Source organism: Pempheris klunzingeri, chromosome 3 (genome assembly GCF_042242105.1).
Source record: "Pempheris klunzingeri isolate RE-2024b chromosome 3, fPemKlu1.hap1, whole genome shotgun sequence".
NCBI lineage: Eukaryota > Metazoa > Chordata > Actinopteri > Acropomatiformes > Pempheridae > Pempheris > Pempheris klunzingeri.
This window is the reverse complement of record NC_092014.1, coordinates 16,601,578-16,623,722: the sequence shown is the minus strand read 5'-3', so window position 1 is coordinate 16,623,722 and position 22,145 is coordinate 16,601,578. Positions and strand designations below refer to the sequence as shown.

The following is a 22,145-nucleotide window of genomic DNA, read 5'->3' as shown; positions in this document are numbered from 1 at the left end:
TCTTTTTTCTCCTCATAGAATGTGATTGTTAAGGACATGCACCGGAAAAAATGTTTCCATGGATTATGGAGCTTCTTTCGGACTATATTAATAAATTACAAATTTTCTTGGCTGTTACGGAGTGTCGTGTCCCTTTTCTTTCTTTTTTTTTCTCAATGGTTTGCTTCTTCAATGATCCAGAGTGATTTTAAAATCAATTTAGCACACACTGTACAGGCACAGGAGACAGACATAAGTGAATATTGAACACCGTGTGTCAGGGTGGGCGACATGACTTTATGTACAGTGAGACAATAAATTAGCCACCAGTTAAACATCAGTGGTTCTATTGGGTCATTGTGTGCAATGTTGCAGGATCAAACAGGAATGCTTAATGAAAATATTAGATTGCTAAATGATTTTAGCATCAGTGTGATGTACAGTAGCACTCTGGATTTTCACCTGTCTGGTATTTAAAGGTACCCTGACCAATAATAATGCTATGGAGCAACGTTATAGGAGTGCGTGTTCATTTTGTTCGTATCTTGTGTACAGCTAGTCGTAACGGGTAAAGAAATGTCAGACATGGACATGAATAATGTAGGTTTAATTTTTTTTTTTTCACCCAAAGTCTGCATTGAAAATATAACATGTGGAAGGAAATTAATTCAATATGTTTATTAGACGTCAAGGACAAAATGACAAAACCCCGCAGGGTACCGTTAATTTGCTGAAATAGCCAAAATAATTTTCTCAAAATGTATTACATCACACTGGACAGATAAAAAATGTAAAAAAATCACCCACTGTTGCCCACCTCATCGGTGAGATAAACATTTTATCAGTGAGATTAAAAAACAAGCAGAATGTGAGCTGTTAAAATGTGTAGAAGAAACTTCAGTGATACTTTGAGTCCAGTGAGTTTGAGACAGCTTAGATGATGAGTTGGTCTAGTTCATGGTGCTGGTGAGGTGGTCGAACATTTCATTTCAGAGACTCACTCCCGGGGCAGAGGCCCCCTCTGGGGCTTTCATAATGGTTTTCCGGACACGATTTCTTCACAGAGCAGTTCCTGTACTCGGAAGACTCAGTTTCCTCCAGATGTTGAGAGGCCAGTTTGCGACTGAGTGGCTGTATCCCGACCATCTCCTCGTAGATGGGAGCCTGCGAGTGTGGCTTGACACTGCGGCGAGCTTTGCCCTGACAGTCAATGAGACGAGCGGAAAACAAATCAGTGAAGAGAACAAACTGAGTTATCTCGCTCTCTACTTCCTGTGTTAAAATCAGGGATCATCAGTTTAGTTCTCACTGCGACGTGTTTTACTGTTACTTGGAAAAGATTAAAAAAAAAAAAACACTGTAGTTCAGTGCTGGTAGAAATGTTAAAGGTTACTTAAAAGTAGGGTAAAGATCTCACTGCCTTCCTCATTTAATTTTAAAGAAAAACAACTGACAGCAACAACTTATGAAACTAGTGTGGTTTTGTGGTGAGCTGCAGAGGAACTATCTGACACTCAACAGTCAACAGGCAGGTGCTGCTCACGCTAACACATCACTTCTGTTTCCCCCCATTACTGGTGTGTTGTGCCCGAGCAGGACATTATGGCACTCACTTTATAAATCAACACAAACGCCAGCAGGAGGATGATGAGGAGAAAGGTCACAGCTGAGGACAGAGCGTACAGCACAGCGGGGTACCTGGAGCAGCCGCAGACACCTCCTGCGAAGAAGCAGAGGGAGAAATGCTGAAGACAAGGGGGTCGACTTCCCCGTGGCTGCAGGACACAGCGTTCCCTGGGGGGGGGGGGGGGGGGGCTTCCTTCCTGCACTCTAAACCCATCTCTGACACTTTAGCATGCATTCATAAAATACTACAAGATTGGAAAAAGAAAAAAAAAAAAACTTACAGAACTTACAATTAAGCCAAACTTCCTTCCTGGTTCTAGGCTGTTTGACTACGATTATTTTGAAATTCGTCATTGTGGGATGTGCAACAGTGCGGCTCATTTGTGTGTCTGTAATAACATTGGGGCTCTGTGGCACAGCGGAATAAACTGTGTGAGACCTACACAGGCGATACTTAGTCAGTCCTTTTGCTGCTTTTGGTCTTTTCATGGGATTTGTTGACAATAAGAAATCTACAGAATAGCACCGGTCTAATCTGTTATGAAGCAGAATTATGATTTCAAATAATGTTACGTATCTGTGAATTAATGGCTTATGGCTTTGACAACATCGCCTGACAACAGCCCGTTTTAGTTTTGTTTATATCATAAAAGCATACATTCATCATTTGGCTAATATGTTTTAAATCCTATGATAGATATATATTCTAATATAGGCTCAGCATCAACATCCACTTCATATGGACTACACACATCAGATAGATATCGGCACAGTGATTCACTGATTAACTGACTGATTACATTTATTACACACAGAAAATGTAATTTCATCCGCTGTTCATGTCCATTATTGTCTTGTGTTATCAGCCGTGCGCACGAGTAAAATAAAAATAAGGGAGCATTGCTACTGTGAAGCTGGTGACAGAAAGTCCTTTTACTTCGATTTCAGAGCCTGAAACCTGAAGCTACTCAATTAAATGCATTACTTGAAAATGACAACAAAAAAGAAACTGAGAGACATTTTACTTGGTAAAGATGAGCATCAGTGGAATCTTCCATAAAGTTACTGCCACTGTTATTGATATTATTATTAGTGATTGTGTTAGTAGAGGAGCTGGACTGATCAGGTAAGACACTGAAACAACAGCATAGAAGAGAGGGACGACACACATGGGGTGCAACAACAGAGAATGAAAAGGAAGCGTCATTTTATATTTTTTTCTGAGGCCTGAAACAAACGTTAAGTTTAGTTTGAGTGAGCTGGTGACAGAGTCCTACTCTGACGTGACCCACCTTGCACAGAAACAAAGGACACTTGTCTCCCTAGACTGGTGCTGCTGTCGGGCCTGCCACGCAGGAGCAGCTGGCAGCTGTACAGGGCGCTGTCGTCTGGCTGCAGCTGCTGCAGGGTGAGGTTGTAGGCGATGCCGCTGGGGCCGGGGGCCGAGGACAGCTGGATACTTTCAATGGGGAAGTGGGAGGAGGAGGAGGAGGAAGAGCTGCTGCCGTGGTGATGCTTCGAGTGGTACAACACCTCCACGGGTGCCTGGCCCTTCTGCCGCTTCAGACTCACCCCCTCCACGGCCAAGCCCTCCCCGTGTGGGGGGAGGCAGGTGAGCACGGCTGAGCCTCCGGCACACGTCTCTACCACCCTCACGTCCATTGACCCGGGGGCATCTCCAGAGGGGAGAGGGAACAAAACTTTGAATCTGACCTGTGGCATGTTTGGGGTACAGCAGGACGTAGTCGGACTTCTATCAAAGATTTCACGACATTTTTAAGTGCCGCTTCCTCTGGATAGACTAAATCGATTTTTGGGTTAGCAGCAGTAAGGTAGTCAGGAGGAGTTTTCAACTTATCATATACAGTATTTAGAGTTGTGATATTACTGAGTGCATGTACAGCAAGACAGAACTAACTTAACCTTTTTAATCAATCCACTATGAATTATATGTATTGTCAACAGGTAGTAATTACAGATGCACCTTTCTGGACATGAACTTCAGTGTGTCCTAAAATATAAATTCAAATTGTGTAAAAATAACTTTTAAAAAATCATCTCTCTTTGAAAGCACATTCGGGCTACTGTAGGAGCGTTCTACAGCAGCCTGAATATTCAATATTCTATTGATAATATTAACTGTACTGTATGTTATTGCATCCACGAAAAGAACAGTTTTCTGAGGTGATGAGAGCTGCGTTAAACTTCCGTGGTTCAGTTCTTTCAGTTGTCACGCAACAAAGAAAACAAGACCTCATGAAACCACTTTCAATAAGGTATCATTTATATAGGGTTCATATGGATTTATTAACTGCTTTATATTAGTGCTGATTTTTTATAATTGTATTTATAACACTATATATCAGTAAAAAGCCTTTAAAAAGGGGAACTATTGAGTCCCTCTTGCTAGTACATATATATATATTATTTAATATCATTAATATCTTTAGTTAGCTCTTAAATTCAAACAGAAGACCCCCCCTGCACCTGGATCAGACCTCATTTACTATCATTTACAACATCCTTATAAAGTAGGCCTTATTAGACAGGGGGAGCACCAAACACACTCTCCAAATGTCAGCCTCGTCTGTATACACGCGTGCTTTGACCTTCTTGCTTTGTGGTAATGCAGGTGGTAGCAAGGTTTAACATCCTGTGGGGGGTGAAGAGTGTGTGGGGTGGCATGAACAAACAACTAAAAAACTCACCAGCATTAACAAGAAGGAAGAATTCAGTCTTGCCGCGCACTCTATCGTCTTCAGAAACCGGGTTGGTCACTAGAAACTCGCAGTAGTAGCGGTCTGTGTCACTGACACTCAGCTGGGAGATGGTCACATTCAGAGAGTGGCTGCTCGGGTCTCCGCTCACACTGAAGCGGCTTTTGTTGTCCTCATCATCAACGTGGAAGTCGTTCTCGGTGTGCTTGAACAGCACATCACTGGGATGCAGCCAGCTGCGCCTCAGGTAGACACCGTAGGGTGGGGGCTGTCTCTGGTCCACCACACAGGGAAGAACCACAGAATCCCCCTCATACTGCTCCAGAAACTGGATGTCACTGCGTACTTGATAGAAAAACAATAAAGACACGTGCTAGAATACATTCATTTTTAGTCTGGTGAGAAAGGAGTTTCAAGATAAAAAATGCTATTTCAGAGACATTTTGCTGCTATTTATTGTGGCAGAGGGTGACAGATATACTCCTGATCCACGAAGTGAATTATATTAAATTCAACTTCATTTTCAGCAAAAATTTACCCTCACAGAATTGTTTTTTGTTTAAATAAAAAAGGAAATTTGCACCCTCTATTTTTTTTTATCATCTTTGGTACTCCTCTGACCAGCTTCAGGATAAAACCCAACATGACACCACTACAAACTCAAGTTCAATTCACCTGACAGGCAAAAATCCCACAATTTTTCTTAAGTGGTGCATTATCAATCATTCAATCAATCTTGATTCACATAGAGTTAATTCATAACAGCGTTATCTCAAGACGCTTTCCATAAAGAGCAGGTCCAGACCAAACTCTTTAATTAAGAGACCAAATGATTCAAGAATTCAAAATGAAAGATTATATTATAGTGTGATGTGTTCCTCTTGTTTTGTCCACCGCCTGGTTACGAAACTGACTCCCAGTGACTTCCCTCAGACACTTTCGTAATTAATTTACGCTTCAGTTCCATGTAAAATCAAACAGAAAAGAAGGAAGAAGCTCAGAAGGACAGAACTTAACCTACCACATCCAGTCTGTGTGATGAGCAGAGTCCACAGACAAGCCAGGTACCGGGTCCCAGTCATCTTCAAAACTGTCAGAGGGCACTAATTCAGATCCTGAGGGAAGTCAGTGATGTAAACCATGACAGCACAGATGCAAGTACTCAAAACTGGATGTCAAAAGTTTGGTTAACTGTAAATGAAACCAAGAGGAACTCCATGAGGCTCCACCTTCAAACCTCAAGACAAGCACAAGAGGAAGCGCTCGCTGAGGCGGGTCAGCTCCTTCTACAGCAGCAAACAAGAATTAAAACATCCATCGCAGCTGAGGCACAAAGTTTAGCTATCAAGATCTATCGATCAAGCATCTATCAGGAGTCGTGTGCATAGAAAGTTCTTCGTTTTGGGCCTACTCCAAAGTTCAATTAGCGTCATTCATAGGGATTTTTTTTTCTCTTTAAATTGCACTCATTGTCTTTTTACGGCCTCCAGGACAAAAAAAAACTAACTTTCCACAGACTAAATACTTTTGCATATTCAAGAGGAAATTTTCTGAACAGGATGTGTCAGATTTGTCATGGTACAATGCATCAGTGGACAGACTGTAAAAGACTCCAAAAAAAAATGGGCCTGCTGACAGAATGCAAAACACAGAGCAGTACACCTTAATATGACCTGATTCACAAAAATGTGAGAAAGAAAAACTATCCAAAGACCTGGCAGCAAAAACAATGAAAAGTTTCGGTATAATAATAAAAATAAATAAAACACCATCAGGGGAGCCTTGTATATTGTCATAGATTCGATATTTGATTATTAGGCCTTTGCAATGAAAGAAAAAAAAAACTATTAAAGGCTATCAAACTTTCCAGACAGTATGTCATGTTTTCAGATAGACTTCAAAAATGTTAACCTTTCACAGTCTGAAAGGAAAATATTCAGAGTTCTTGCTATTTTATTGGTCAGCAGTACCTAGACTTTTGTCAGCAGTCTGCTTTTCTAAATTTGTGTATTAAGGTAAGCAGTGAATTGCTGACCATGACAGGGCTGGGAGAGCAAAAGGCTTTAATTTAGGGTGCACACACACACACGGAGGTGCAAACCTGACCAAGTCTGTTATTCACCCACAAACACGGCAGAAGAGCTAAAGCTAGATTCTAACAATGATAGGCGATGTTTATCTATCAGTGTGATGCACAACCAACTCGTCCGGCAGGAAACCAGAACATGTTTTTGTTGTTTACTGTTTAGGAAGCGTGTTTGAGTTTGAGGTTGCAGCTCGAGGGGTCGCCTCCTGTCTCTTTCATCAATCAGCCAAACTTTTGTTTGCCAGCACCTGCGAGCGCATTTATTAAGGTTTGTTAACGCTGCCTGATGGGCTTCAAAACACTGTGAAGCAAATTGTTTATGCAGTTAAGTAGAGCGTGTCTACTCTAACATTACAGTATAGACACTGCATCTATCAAACTTCTTCTCAGGGTTTCTGTCAAGGGGAGTAGTGCATCTAATGCTGTTCTGTTTAAAGAGTCCAAAATACCCCCTATATGACACTAGGCGGTGCACTGGTTCCTCAGTGCCCACAGACACAAAGGTGGACAGAGAGAAACACCTATTTGCATGTCAAGTCAAGTATAGGCACATTTCATTTCATTTTAAATATTTTTTACATAGAATAGTATTTCATTTATTTATTTTTTAATGTAATGTTTTCATTTATTTTTCCTCCTCGTGTTTTTTGCTGTAATTAAATAAAAACAAAAAACTACGTGATGAAACCTCCAAGTTGCAGATTTGAAGTTTGAATCCAGTGATTGAAGAAACACAAGTGGCAGTAAAATAATGTAATTATTTTATTAAAACATGAATCCGACATTGTGTTGTGACATTTTCATTTCAAATGTCAAGTTACTTTGTGCACAATTGCTCTTTACAGAAGAAACGCAAACGGCCCCGATCAAAAAAAACAATGTCATTTTGAAAATGTTACTTGAGAAGACAAAGCGTCAGCCATAGAGACTAAAACTTAACACGTGCACAGTAAGTACCTTTACGTTTTACACATAAGTACATGTTGGTGCTAAACCTTTTCAGCATTTATTTTAAGAGTCTATTCACCCAAATTCAAAAAATAACTCCTCTTATCTGTAGTGGTGTGTGGCCATGATTAAAGTTTTGGTTTTATGTGTGCAGGTTCTCTTTCTGCCCCCAAACTGAAATACAAATGAGAGACATGTTTGAGGTGCTCACTGCACTGAAAAAGATGCATTCTAAAAAATTACACTGGAACGTTAAAGCATGTTCTACGGGTTAGTCATTAACCAGGACAAAAATCACCTTTTGGTCGAACCATTCAGTTCATGTTGACAGTGAGGCCATAACCTGTGATGCAGATCACAAGTCGACATTACTTCATCATTCACTCATCACGATGGACTACGGGGTCAGTCTTAGAAAACAGTCGATTTGTCTCCTGCAGCACTGGGAGAGCCTTTTGAAAGTTTGATAAAATCTCAAGTTGACAGAAAGGCTGTTGCAAACTGGGGTTTGGATGTTTAACACATGTTTAACAGGCAGGGAGGGTCTGAGGAAAGAGTTGATGCAATTGAGGTGCATTGAAAAAGAGTAGAATCCAATATTTTTCAAGCCTGACCCATATTCTTACTTATCAGCATAGCTTTTTTCATAAATATCTATTGAAAGCCCCCCCAGCTAAAATAAAGTGAAATAAAAAAAGGTAACAAGCAAAAAAGACACCACTAGAGATAAGTGATTATTCTATTTCTCATTAGGGTGAGGGGACCCTTTCACACACACACAGCCTTTCAGGCTGACTACTTACCACGTTAGTACATTTCATACCAGAACCACCAGGACAGACCATATCAACATTTACATTTCAATGCCTCAAGTCGTTATACCTTTCATAAATAAAATGAAGTTAAACATGTCGCTCAAGACTTGTACCTATGCAAGAGTCTTCAATTATCTTACAAACATACTTTAACAGACATCAAATAGAACAAGGTCTAGCATCCAGTTGTACAGGACAGACCCACAATACTACAATAAATATCAGGTACTTACTGGGTTTAACTGACCTGTCATGCCAGCTGAGAGGGTTTTAAGGCTGATATGGATGGGCTACAGACAACAAAAACAAATACAAAGCAGTAAGTGATATGGGCAGAGGAAAAACTTGTGCCACACTAACATACCTCAAGTACTTTTTAAACCGCCTTGATTTTTCATACATGTGCACTACAGACTGAACTTTGTGCACCTGCGGCCTTTGCGTGAACGATCAGGTTTATTCTCTCAGATTGCCTTCAGCAATGCAATCTTCAACACAGGGTCAATTCAGGTGACACTGGCTGATGATTATGTCAAACATTTAGAATAGGAAGGACGGACAAAGCACAAAACCACCCAGCAATACAAACCAGCACTGCACTGAATACCAGTCGACCCAAGTTTGTCCCCCTCTACCATCGCAGCTGTACAGTAACGGTCATTCTTAAGCTGCAGTTTGAAGTACTGTTTAGCAATACATTGTTAGGTATGCATCATGACTGGTGGGGGTCTCCTTGTGACTGCTGTTCCTTCTTTCTAATGGAGTTAGTGCACATTTGTTTTTTTTGCTTTCTTTCTACACCAAATACTTTTTGCAGGAAGGTATGTAGCAGCGATTCAGGGACCTGCTACTGTAAGACAATTACAGGCAAACAGTTATTTCTCATTTAGCAGTTCCCATCAGCATCGGTCAACCACCATTTGAGTTTTGCAGAGATAGACGAGTTATCTTGATAACCACTGAAGCGATGGTACGTCAGTGGCAAACACCATGTCTTAAAGAGGCAGAACACCAACCTCTTCCTTCAACAAATGCAAATAAAGCCATAATCAACTTTTAAAATCATATAAAAACTGTAGACTGAGCTTCCCAAAATTGGAACTTAACACAGCTTCTGTATTGCTGGGTTTGTGGTTTTGCTTGCTCCCCATAGTGCATCATGGGGACATGACATGAGATATGACAAAGACCAACATTATAGCATTCATGCATGTCTGAGTACTGCATGTATGTACAAAAAAAGTTAATGAATCTGGAATGAAATTTAGTTTTTTCTTTTTACTATGGTGACAGCGTACTATACCTACATGTATTCTAATTTAATGTCCATTTACAGTCATCATTATCATGAGGTAACATGCAGTATTTGGAACCAGAAGTTGGCCAACATCTTAAGTTTTGGGCTGCTGGTACACAAGATTTGAGCACACAAAATCTTTATTCTTCAAAATCTTGTTTCTGCATTTTATCTTTTCATTTACATTAATATCCAGTCTTTTATTAAGTCAATGTACTGTGAGCTACAAAAAAAATAGATGATGGCAAACTTGGTTTTAAAATACCTGATAAAATCCTGTGGTTGAACAGAGCCTTAACATAATACAACACCAGTACAAACCTTCATTGACTCACCTCCACGTACTTCAGGACAAACCAGCATTGGATTTCAAGATGAATTTTATTACAACAGATTCATAAAACATTACAAAGGATGCATACAGGTACCCTCCTGACCAGGAAATATTAAAAACAAACCTGAAATAAGAATAAAGCTACAGACTGATGAGTCATGAATTTGTAACACTACTTAGTTGGAATCATCTTCATCACTGAGACCCTCACCAACCAAGGTTGGGGACGCAAGTCCAACAGCACCTAAGCATGCTGTGAGGGCCTCAATCAATCTACCAAAAAAAAGATAAAGTAAAATTAATCGAATGTTTCCAAGAGAAACTTGCCTTTGTAAGGGGTTGGTACGTTCATGTAACTCCAGCAGCTTCAAAAGAAATATGAATATTTTAACACACTTCACTTCTATAAACCTGAGTGAAACCTATGGGAAAAGAAATATCCTCACATGTAATCAAACGACAACATAATAGCTTTCAGGAAATTATGTGGTGTTTGGCTGTTTTCCAATAAAGATGTTACATTAAATGTCCACGTGTTCTTAACAAGTAACGTTTGTCTTCACCACCACTGGTCTTACTGCTCTTTGCTTGCAGCTAGGTTTGAAAAAGCACAAGGATGAGAGAAAGGCGTTAACCTCAAACCTAATGTGGTGGCTGCTTTGCTGCTTCAGTAGCGTCCCGCCGGAGACATGACGGGCGGCCTCATGCCCATGGGAGGGCCTCCCTGGTAAGGGGGGACCATAGGAGGTCCCTGCCCATATGGAGGCATCCCTCCAGGCATGTAGCTTGGCATGCCCTGAGGAGGAGCACCATACTGACCTGCAGAGCAAACACAGGGAGAGCAGAGGGTGACCGTTTAACACTGTAACTGCAGCTTATTAATGGATTACAATTTTGTGTTTGAATCATGTAGCGTTAGCTTGAACGTGCCCTTTTCACATATCACCTAAGTCTAGAGGAGTTCTTCCTAAATTGGGTGCTGCGGCACCCCAGGGTGGCCTAAGGAGAGGCCAAGTATGCTATAAGCTTTATTGTGCATTTTTGCTAATGTTTCATCAGATTAAAAAGGGGGGGGGCATTGCTTACATTGTTGTTTTACTTCATGTTCTCAAACATATTCAAGTTGAAGAAATTAACAATAGATATCAAAATTACTATACTTCCCATTAAATGTGCACTTATGCCCCAACTAATATGACATGACAGCTCACTGTTGCTAGTTGTCAATGTAATGCAATATGCCTCTGGCCTGGAGAGTTTTTCTAGGTACACAGCATTTAGAAAGAGCATCAGAGTATCAAGATGATGAAATGGACAAAAATCAGACTACCAGCTACACGGCTGTTTAAAGTTTAAGGTGCCAAAATAATAAATCTAAGAGAGTCATGGCTTCAAGTTTTGGAGCCACTGATTAAGGGGGAGGAATTGCTGCATTTTCCTCAGAAAAAAAAGGGAATTTTCAGCAATACGGAAACTACAGCCTGGGTCCAAAATGAACTGGTGATAAAAACAGTGATAATATAGTGACTGTGCATATTATTCACAATCTCCACAAAGCTGGAGTAGAGATGGGTATTTTCCTAACAAGCCCTTTCTTACCGTGCATGGGATGCCTCATACCAGGCTGCTGTGGTGGCATGCCTTGCTGCTGGGGCATTATGCTGCCCACAGCCGCCACTGGAGGAGCAGCCACATGGGCCTGACCAGGCCTGGGTACAAGACGCTGGTAACGTGGCAACTGAGCCTTCATCTCCTCCTGTTGGCAGGGACAACACACAAGGCAAAGATTCAGACTTAAGAAAAACGGTTATGCCCCTTACAGAACAAAGATAACGACTCACAAAAAATGATGAGGAATTGGGTACCAATGTTGGCGTGCCCTGATTTCACACTGAGGATAATCAAGTTCAGAATGATCCTTCAACATAACCACAGAAGAGAAACTACTAAGTAATAGCAAGTATACAATCTAAATTCTCCATTTAACACTTAGCGGTTACTTCAAAAGTGCCTAATGTCAAGGTAATCAAGATATTTATATCCAGAACCAGATTGATGGTCAATAATTGCACCAAGCTATTCATAATTAATGTACCATTTTATGTATCAGTCATTACTTACTGTGAAAAAGGCAAAATAGAAAGCTCAAGCTACTTACCAGTGAGATATCCTCATCAGGATGGATCAACTTACTAGTTGCACTCGTGGTGGTGAGGGTGGCAGGCTTAGTGGCCACTGTGGCTGGGGGTTTAGCCACAGTGCTGCTAGAGGGGTTAGAAGAAGAAGTGGAAGAGGAAGAAGAGACAGAGGGCTGGGTGTAGGCAGGGAATGTTGCTTTGGGAGGGTCGGAGGATGCGGCTGTATTGTGGGAATTTGAAGCTGCAGCTCCTGAAGTGCTCTGCTGGGCCTGTGTGAAGACACAATACAGGTAAGTGACTGGTAAAACTAAAACCCAAACAGCTGCTATCTTACCTTTCCAAAAAGCAAAAAAAACAACTTCTAAAAAGACACAAACGAGCCAATACATTACACCTTTTTGATAATCATTACCTGGCAAATCACTTTCAAAAGTAAAAATGTTCAATTTAAGGACTGTTTGGTTTTTTTTGTTTTTTTAAACACTATATTACGTTTTTATTCATTATTTGGTCTATCTGAAAATCATGAAATAGTATTAAGATTTCATGTGTAAATTATACTTTCAAAACCAGCGCAAGTTTTTATGAAATCGGTTAAATCCTTTGCATCTAGCATAGTAACCACATTATTTGATGAACCGTACATCCTGAGAAGTATAACATTTACAATTCAGATTGTGGACAAAAAAGATCAGGGTGTTACATAGTGCTGCAACATACAATGTCATTTCGTAAAGAGTAGTTAAAGAATTCATGCTTCAGAGGTTGTGGGAGGGGAGGGTGGATGATGCAAAATAAGATCCATGTAAATCCACAGCTATGCCTCACTCTGTATCGATTAAAGCACATGCACAGTAATAAAGCTCAGAGAAAGAGTCTGTTAGCTATTGTGAGGGCTCGTTATTTACTAACATAAAGGCCAACATGTTCATTTAAATGCACAAGTAGGCCTACAAGGAAAACACTGTTAGTAATCAGCCTAGTTTACAACTTAGGAATTTACAGGCAGAGTTAATAAGTATGCAACATGCAACTGCCACAGCCCAAGTCAAAGTCCTGTCTGTGAGCGTACTTGTGGCGTGTTAGGAAAGGGAGGCTGGGAGGAGACAGACTGAAGGTCTGCAGGTGGAGAGGAAACGGCTGATGTGCTGCTAAGAACACCAGAGCCCATCTGCAGCATGGTGGAAAGGAGATCACAGCATTGGCATATAATATGTCCAAATGATCAAAATTCAAAGTTGAGAACAGAAAATACTGCATAGTAGTAAGACCAATTTCAAATATGAAATGGCGATGAGAAAGAGAAAAAGAGGAACAGGTGACAAAATGAAGAAACGAAACATCTGAGATCAGAAGTGTTGTGAAATAAGCACTGGTATTATCAGAAACCAAATGGACTGTTTTGTAACATGAAAAGGTGGACTATTGTCTTGCTTAAATAAGGGGACAGAAACATCTAAAGTGTCTGGAAAACCTGTGTGCAGCAGTGTGTGTAATGGGGAGCAGACTGCATGATGCTCACCTGTGCTGCACTGGGGAAGAGAGGCTTGGTGACAGCAGGCTGGGCTGCTGGTGCTACCGGTCGACTGGGTATTGCTCCTACTGCTGGGGCTGGGGCCATGTGGGGCATCCCTGGCCTTGGGGCCATGTGAGGTGGCATTCCTAAACAACCAAACAGATCCAATAACCCTTCTGGTGCCATTACATTGAGAGGAAAAAAAAAAAAAAAAGAGCAAAATAATTGCACAAAAGCAGCAACAAATTCAAAGGCTGGTGACTGTTTCTCACTTATTGGACTGGTCTTTAATGTCAGTGTGAAATCTGAAACCATTCATCTACGAGACAAAAAGCATTAAATATTCAGCTATATACCTCCTGTGCCTAACAATTTAAAAATGTAAGTACTGAGAGCTTTGCCATCTGAAAGATGGTTAAGATTTAAGAATAAAATATAAACACAACTCACCGGGAGGTATTCCAGGCATCCCTGGCATCATGGGAGGCATCATTCCGCCCATTGGCATCATGCTGTAAAAGGCAATAAAACCAATAAGATAATGATTTAGTTTTGCTATAACTACAGTAAACTTACAAGTTATAATCCAAAGCAAATGCCTTGTTGCTTGGGCATATGTGATCAGTACAGATTAATATAGAGTTAATCCCACAATCAATGGGAGATTTTACCCTGGTGGCATTCCATGCATGGCAGGAGGCATGCCGTGCATCATGGGAGGCACGCCTGGCATCATGGGAGGCATTCCTGTAACAAGTCAAAGAACATTATCTGGTTACCAACAACTCAACACCACTCAAGGTAATTACACACGACATAAAACCACATTTGCAATAATCCCACACCTTTGCAGACTTTTCCCTGCAATCTAAACAGTTTCTTGAACTCAGTTTTGCTATGTTTTTATTAAATTGTATGTCTGAACCTGATGATGCAGGAGATGCACTTCACAGCAACAGCACACCATGTCATTGTTTAAGTAAAGAAAAACATATTTAAATCGCACAAATAAGGACTTAAAGCAAGACTATAAGAAGATTACACATTCATGAATCAAGCCCTAAACTCTGACTTTAGAATTTGAAATGAGGCTGAAGGCATCACAAATGATGAATGTTTGTGTTCAATATTTGAATTTTGCAAACATTCTCCTTGAGAAAACAAGTACAGCCTTGCTGCAGAGTTCCCATAATCTCCCCTCAATCTGTATCCTCAGCTCCACTGCTTCGGTCTGACATTTTCAAAACAGATAAAAGAAGTTCCTTGGGAGTGCCTATTTTAGCCAGTCTTTAAGTATCTAACTCAAGGCAAGCTTGAGTGTTTTTGTTTTGTCAAGTTAAATCAGTGTAGATTCCCAACTTCTTATGTTCAGTGAGAGGTTCTTGCCTTGATATCCTCCATGGTGCATCCCAGGTGCACCAGCCACCGGAGGCATCCCCAGCTGGGCCATAGGAGCAGCGTATCCTGCCTGGGGCTGGATAGCAGCAACCTGCTGTGCTGATGGTCCTGCTTCATCATCGTCATCGTCGTCCTCGTCAGAATCGTCCTGATTGTTTGACTTCTTCTTTTGACTCTCTGAAAACACAAAGTCAACGCTCATAGTAAAGGTAATGGCGATGCTTAAAATATAAACAACCGAAGCTTCTACATAGAAAAATGACACTGCCCTCAGAAACAAAGTAGTTAAAAACCATAAATTTAACCAAGACAAGACACCCCATGATTTCCTTTGCACTTAATTTGCAGTGCTCTGCTACCTCTCATGGCTCTTAGCATATGACAATACTACCAATTATTAGGAATCTCTCTCACCCTTGCATCACACCAAATACAAAATATCATTATGAAATGAAGAGAAATTGTGTAAATCTGTCATCTTGGCTTTAGTACACATAAGGAGACGGAAAAACATGGAAGTGTACAAACCTTGCGACTTCTGTTCCAACGTTCGTCTTCTTTCTTGCATGTCTTTCTCTGGGATCCCCTCCATACCATAGATCTCCAGCTCGATGTCTGTTCTTCCAGGAATTGCATTTGGTACACTGTCAATCGTCTCTTTGTGCACCTGAAACAAATGAAAGGAGAGCCAGTTTATACTCTTGTCATGTCATGCAAAACACAGTAATATTTAAGAGGACAACCAACAGCCCTTCTTTGACAAAAATGTCCAAAGACCCAGTGAACAACTTACACTCAATAACTAAACCAGGACAAGTGGTGAAAGAAAAGAAACCCACCTGCATACAATGGATAGCCAATCCTGGGCCAGTGTACAACTTCTTGTGGCATATATGGCATTTAAAATGCTTTGCCTTCTGATGCTGAATGAGGATCTTTTCATCATCGAAGTCTCGATTACAGTACCTACAGTAGGGAGTTAAGGAGTGTGTGCAAAACAGGGAATATAAGCAATACGCCGATTATACACCAAGCAACCTCTCAGTTAAGTCAAAGGTGAATCACAGGCAAACCTCCAAAGTTACGTTTTTTTTGCCTCAAAAATCCCCCGCCTCTGAGATAAACTCCGGATCCACGTTTGCGACCAATGATCGGGCAGCACAAGCTATATGGTTAAACAACTGTGAAAAAGATTTCATACTAATTAGCCGTGAGGCTTGATTCATAAATATTACCTCGAATCGCAAGTACTTGGCTAACAGGTTAGCTAACAAGCCAGCACCGAAACGGGAGTAGCATTAGCTCCCTCTTATCCAAGTTGTACAGTGAGCTCAACCCGCTACTACGTAAACGTGCCAGAGGGTTAGACAAACGTTTTACAGAGTGTAGCTACAACCTGGAGAAAACCTTTCCTCAAACCGACTTATTGGCCGCCACTAACCACGCAGTTAAGCTAATGTTAGCTTCAAGCCGATAAAGCCACGGAGCGGCTAGCTCAGGCCTTCCTTTTGTCGAGCTAATGCTAACGTGTAGCCGTTAGCATCGCTGTGTTGACATTTCCTCATCCAGTCAAAAGGATACCAGCACCATGGCTTCATCTGCTTCTTCTTTTTTCGTCCCATTTTCAAGGAATACTGACGGAAAACGGTCTCACAACGCTAAGTACGAGTCTTATTATCTGTTTAACAACAGCATGCTGTAGTCCCGTGACGACGCCGAAAATGGCGCTTAGCTCGAGGAAGTTGAAGTTGGTGGATACACAAGTCTCGCGTAGACAGAAAATAGACGAGAAGTCGTAGACACGCCCCTACTTATGGAGACAGCATGACCATGACTGACCATCATTATTGTATGAATATAATATAACATGTATACACTAGCCTAAAGTGGCTCCAGCTCCCCTGATGGATAAGTGCTATAGATAATGGATGGATGGATGTATATATACACATAGCAATGGAGCTCACTGCTGAAACTACTACACAATACAATGAAAAACTAATATTTCATGGAAGCTATTGTATCCTATGGTCATCTGTATGGTACGGTATTGTTAGTTCATGGTATACCATGTATTCCAGTGATGTACGGTAACATATATCTATACCAGCCAGAGAACATATGCACAAGTTACTGAACACTGTGATGATAAATCAGTGGGCTGAATATTTAAGGAGATCTGGGCTACACTCAGTAGCCAGTTTATTATGTACACCTAACTAAAACCAGTGTAGTCTCAATACAAGAGCCCTGCACTACATCCTACTATCATGAAAGTTATAACGTTCAGTTTTTATTTCATGTACTCTGTTCCTGGTTGACAGATTTTAATTAATTCATCACAGATTTTTTTATCTGGTCTCTGCTCTTAATGAAAACTGTTTTATCTACAGATAATAAGTAGGTGGACATACTATTGTCGCTTGAGTTACAAGCCAGTAACCTCTACTGGATCGGCAGAGTACCAGTTAACTTTCTCAATAGGTTCATTGATTGTGGTGAATTGCACCTCTACATCCTACGATAGGATCTTAAATCTCTTATCTTTGATGGTTATGGTGATTCCTTAAAACTATTAGATATGTTAAGGTGTTCAAATCTGGACACATACTGTACATCACTGTTTTGGAAGCATTTCAGCCAAATATTACTACAAATGTCATGACAAATTAATTGCAAATTAATTGGCTATCTGATATGTTACGGTAACCTAACATCACTGAGAGTAGACAATCATTTTAGATGTCTGATTTTGTCTTTTATTGAACTCAACACCAAACCAGTCTAGTTGTAAAAATAGTCAACAACAGTGGGCTATGTAGGAAGACACGGTCTGGACCAGTCCAGGAGGCTTTCATCCCCTGGTGACTTACCCGTTCTTTAGATAAAAGATTGTGGTCTTCAGGTAGCTACTGAGAGTAGTTTAATGGACTGCTGTGGTGCTGCGTTGTCCGGAGATTATTCGCTGGTCGACATCCTCTTTCAGATGCTCCAGAAATGCCAAAGACATAGGAAGATTCCTGCCCTATGAAATCAAAAAACAGGTAATAATTTACATGCTACACGCTATAGTTTAATCTGTGGGTTGACTGACATCATGATGTTCCACCACATTTCTCCTGCAGACTGAATAATTTTTGAATAAACCAACTTTAATCTGTATTGTCACAGATTTACTGTATAAGAATTTACTTCTGTAATTACTACTTGGGGCAAGATGAGACTATAAAAGTAGTATGTATCTATGAAAATATCAACATGTTAACTATCGCTTATAGCACTTTATGTCTGTTTGTAGTCTTAGTAAGGGCTTACTTACTTAGTTGACTAAGCCCAGCTAATCCTGCAGACTGAGGAAGGTCATTTGCCAAACCGCACTTGGTGACATTGATTACCTCTTTCTCTGTGGAGGGAGCAGTGGCTGGACTGATGCACAGAAAATCTTCACTCCGGTACCCACGTCAGCGGCCTCCTGCTGCTCCAAGGTCCCCTACAGTTTAGCTTGGAGTTATAATGTGAGGAATGTGTTAATTAATTAAAATGAACTTTCAGACTGTGCTGTCATGTCCTGATTGTGCTGTGCTGTACCCTGCTGTCTTGTGCTTGCCTAACTAGAGCAAACATCCCAAATAGATAATAATCATTATCATGAAATGAATCTACTCTGAGACATATTTATCGGTCTTTATCTGGCCATTGTTCATTCTAAATTTTCCAAAGGGACACAAGCACATGGCTGATTAAAGTGCAGAACAACATCATTGGACCTTCTGGGGTTGAATATTTAATCTAACAATCCTTCTTCCCTGTTTGGAATTATGCAGCTTTCTCTGCAGCAGTGATATCACACGTTGGTGAGGAGCTAGACTCTTTAATTTTAAAATCCACAACTGTAATAAAGCTGATATATCCTATAATCACAAATAGTCACTTGTTAAGCCAAGCAGTAAAGCCACGTGTCAGATAAACGTGTTTGTTCTGAAGAAGAAACAAAAAAAGTTGCCAGTCACAAATTCAAAGCGTTTATTATCATGTGTACAGTGCAGAAACGGGTTTCCCTGCACAATGAAAATCTTACTTTGCCATCCACACTGAATGCCAAAGAGTTTAAAAGAGTAAAAAAAGGAGACGATAAATATAAAATATAAACTACTATTGCTACATAAATATATTTACAAAATGTGCAATTTTATTAACATAAAGCAAAGTGAATGTGCAGATTAGAGGTAGTTGGGTGTTGTTGACTCCCTCTGCCGAAACACTCCAGCCCGGCGTGCCTGAACGACTACCGCCCCGTAGCACTCACACCCATCATTATGAAGTGCTTTGAGCGACTGGTCTTGGCACATCTGAAGAACTGTCTCCCACCCACACTGGACCCGTACCAGTTTGCCTACTGCAGCAACAGGAGTACAGAGGATGCAATCTCCACTGCGCTGCACTCTGTGCTCACACATCTGGACAATAACAACACTTACACACGGATGCTGTTCATTGACTTTAGCTCAGCATTTAACACCATCACCTCCTCCAAGGTAATCACTAAACTTGGAGACCTGGGCATCAACACCCGCCTCTGTTACTGGATAAGGGACTTTCTGACAGACAGACCCCAGCATGTTAGGTCAGGACACACCTGCTCAACCACCATCACACTCAACACAGGCGTACCACAGGGCTGTGTGCTGAGCCCATTCTTCTTCTCCCTCTTCACCCACGACTGCAGACCTGCACATGGATCCAACTCCATCATCAAGTTTGTGGACGACACAACGGTGATCGGCCTCACCAGCAACAACGATGAGACAGCCTACAGGGAGGAGGTACAGCATCTGGCCGCTTGGTGTGCTGACAATAAGCTGCTCCTTAACACCAGCAAGACTAAGGAGCTCATCATTGACTTCAGGAAGGAGAGTGGAAACACGCACAACCCCATTCACATCAACGGGATGGCTGTGGAACGTGTCTCCAGCTTCAAGTTCCTGGGGACCCACATCTCTGAGAACCTCTCCTGGTCCACTAACACCTCCAACCTGGTTAAGAAGGCTCACCAACGCCTCTTCTTCCTGAGGACACTGAAGAGACACCACCTGTCCTCAAGCATACTGGTGAACTTCTACCGCTGTGCGATTGAGAGCATCCTTACCAGCTGTGTCACTGTCTGGTATGGGAACTGCTCTGCCGCAGACCGTAAGATGCTACAGCGGGTGGTGAAAACTGCCCAACGTATCACAAGGACTCCTCTTCCAGCCATTGAGGACGTCCAGAGGAAACGCTGTCTGCGTCAAGCTTGCAGCATCCTCAAGGACTCCTCCCATCCTGCCCATAAACTGTTTGTCCTCTTACCCTCCGGCAGGCGCTTCAGGAGCCTCCGAACCAGGACCAGCAGACTGAGGAACAGCTTTTTCTCCAGAGCTGTCTCCCAACTGCCCCTACACATCACCACATACTGTCCCATCTGTAAATATGAGCATATATATAGTATTTAAATCACCTCAACCTGTACACACCTGTATCATATGTACATTCCACCCTTAATCTAGTCTATTATATTTATACAACCTGTATATCATGTCTATATTCATTCATTCATCCATATAACCATATACTATGTTTACTAGCACACATGTTCATAGCACTAATCTGTATATAGCATCTGTAAACATCCTCACTCTGTATATTCTGTACATACTTTCCATATATCTTTGCACTTGCTACTAATTGCACTTCTGGTTAGATGCCAAACTGCATTTCATTGCCTTGTACTGTACAGGTGTAATGACAATAAAGTTGAATCTAATCTAATCTAATCTAATCTATCGGCTGTTAAGGAGCCTGATGGCGGAGGGAAAGAAGGAGTTTCTGAGTCTGGATGTCCTGCGCTTCAGACTCCTGTACCTCCGGCCTGAGGGGAGGAGAGTGAACAGTTTGTGTTGGGGGTGGGTGGGGTCCTTGATGATGGAGGCAGCCCTCCGGTGGACTCTGCGTCTGTAGATGCTCTGCAGAGAGGGCAGGGGAGTCCTGGTGATCTTGGACGCGGTCCTCACCACTCTCTGCAGGCGTTTGCGGTCCATGATGGTGGTGCTGCCGTACCACACAGTGATGCAGCCGGTCAAGATAGACTCAACAACGCAGCTGTAGAAGTTGGTGAGGATTTTTGACGACATGCCAAACCTCCTCAGCCTCCTCAGGAAGTCCAGCCGCTGCTGGGCCTTCTTCACCAGCTGTGTGGTGTTCAGTGTCCAGGTGAGGTCCTCGTTGATGTGGACCCCCAGATATTTGAAGGTGCTCACCCTCTCCACTTCCTGACCTCGGACGGGCAGTGGCTGATGAGGGCTCCTCTCCTTCCTCGTGTCCACTATCATCTCCTTAGTTTTGTCTGTGTTGAGGGTGAGGTTGTTGTCCTCACACCATGTCACCAGAGTGTCCACCTCCCTCCTGTAGGCTGCTTCGTCCCCACCAGTGATGCGTCCTATCACAGTGGTGTCGTCCGCAAACTTCAGGATGGTGTTGTCCTTGTGGGAGGCTACACAGTCGTGGGTGAACAGGGTGTAGAGGATGGGGCTGAGGACACACCCCTGAGGTGTGCCGATGTTTGTGATGATGCTGACTGAAGTCCTGTTTCCTATCCTGACAGGCAGAGGCCTGCCGGTCCAACTGTATCAGCAGTCACTATCAGCACCACCACAGATTGACAGCAATGCCTCTTCCACTTTTAGAGAACAGCTATTTATTCACTCTTCAAGTTCTAGTCTACAGTTAAATACTTTGCCAGTGTCTTAGGGATCTTTAAGAGTTCCTTCACTGGGGCATCACTTTGAGTATAGTCACAACAATCAAATAATATGAAGGTATGGACATATATTAAGAGTGGGGAACCCTTTGTGCATTTAACATTGTATTTGCATATGTAGGCAAAGGGCTAAAAGGTTTTACTTGGCCACACTGACATAAAACGTACTGTGGATATGACACCATAGCTACAGGCTATAATAAGGTCCTGGTTTTAGTAGAATTTAATCGACAATTTGTTTACTAATATACATTTCTATTATGTGAAGTATGAAGAACTTGATAGCACAAGATCAAAGATTCTGACTCATTCACACCACAGACAAAATAATGTGACAGTAGACAAAATGTGTGATCTTATGCCAGGTCCCATCATCCCACCACAGGTCAGAATTCATATTCTATCGCAGATGGACACAGACGAGTCAATGAAGAGATTATTAAATAAAAGAAGGTCGATTGTTACCCAAACCTGTACTGACATAATGATTTAAGGGTT

At 41.6% G+C, this 22,145-nt stretch overlaps 2 protein-coding genes across 3 annotated transcripts; both read right to left on the bottom strand.

Annotated features, from left to right (window-relative positions):
* Positions 1-642: 642 nt before the first annotated feature.
* On the bottom strand, positions 643-5,506 carry cd7al (cd7 antigen-like). The gene is made up of 5 exons (XM_070828020.1): positions 5,344-5,506; positions 4,314-4,667; positions 2,898-3,281; positions 1,593-1,699; positions 643-1,179 (listed from the first exon to the last, which is right to left on the bottom strand). Exons 1-5 carry the CDS (start codon positions 5,402-5,404, stop codon positions 964-966), a joined length of 1,122 nt encoding a protein of 373 aa, XP_070684121.1. The 5' UTR covers positions 5,405-5,506; the 3' UTR covers positions 643-963.
* A 4,324-nt stretch (positions 5,507-9,830) lies between these two features.
* znf207b (zinc finger protein 207, b) lies at positions 9,831-16,591 on the bottom strand. 2 transcript variants are annotated; one of them, XM_070827694.1, is made up of 10 exons: positions 16,436-16,591; positions 15,694-15,820; positions 15,383-15,521; positions 14,843-15,031; positions 14,128-14,203; positions 13,907-13,968; positions 13,463-13,632; positions 11,961-12,209; positions 11,402-11,558; positions 9,831-10,621 (listed from the first exon to the last, which is right to left on the bottom strand). In XM_070827694.1, the coding sequence occupies exons 1-10, from the start codon at positions 16,474-16,476 to the stop codon at positions 10,470-10,472; spliced, it is 1,362 nt and encodes a 453-aa protein (XP_070683795.1). In that variant the 5' UTR covers positions 16,477-16,591; the 3' UTR covers positions 9,831-10,469. The 2 variants fall into 2 exon arrangements, with proteins under 2 accessions (XP_070683795.1, XP_070683796.1); XM_070827695.1 differs by having other exon boundaries at positions 13,463-13,602.
* Positions 16,592-22,145: the final 5,554 nt, after the last annotated feature.

Coding starts and splice junctions, on each gene's coding strand:
- cd7al (XM_070828020.1), bottom strand. CDS start 5,404: ATGACTGGGACCCGGTACCTGGCTTGTCTGTGGACTCTGCTCATCACA. Junction 4,668..5,343: donor CATCACACAGACTGGATGTG/GTAGGTTAAGTT, acceptor TTTTCTATCAAG/TACGCAGTGACATCCAGTTT. Junction 3,282..4,313: donor CTTCCTTCTTGTTAATGCTG/GTGAGTTTTTTA, acceptor TCCCCTCTGGAG/ATGCCCCCGGGTCAATGGAC.
- znf207b (XM_070827694.1), bottom strand. CDS start 16,476: ATGGGACGAAAAAAGAAGAAGCAGATGAAGCCATGGTGCTG. Junction 15,821..16,435: donor CAGATGAAGCCATGGTGCTG/GTATCCTTTTGA, acceptor TCCCTACTGTAG/GTACTGTAATCGAGACTTCG. Junction 14,204..14,842: donor GCACCATGGAGGATATCAAG/GCAAGAACCTCT, acceptor GACTTGTTACAG/GAATGCCTCCCATGATGCCA.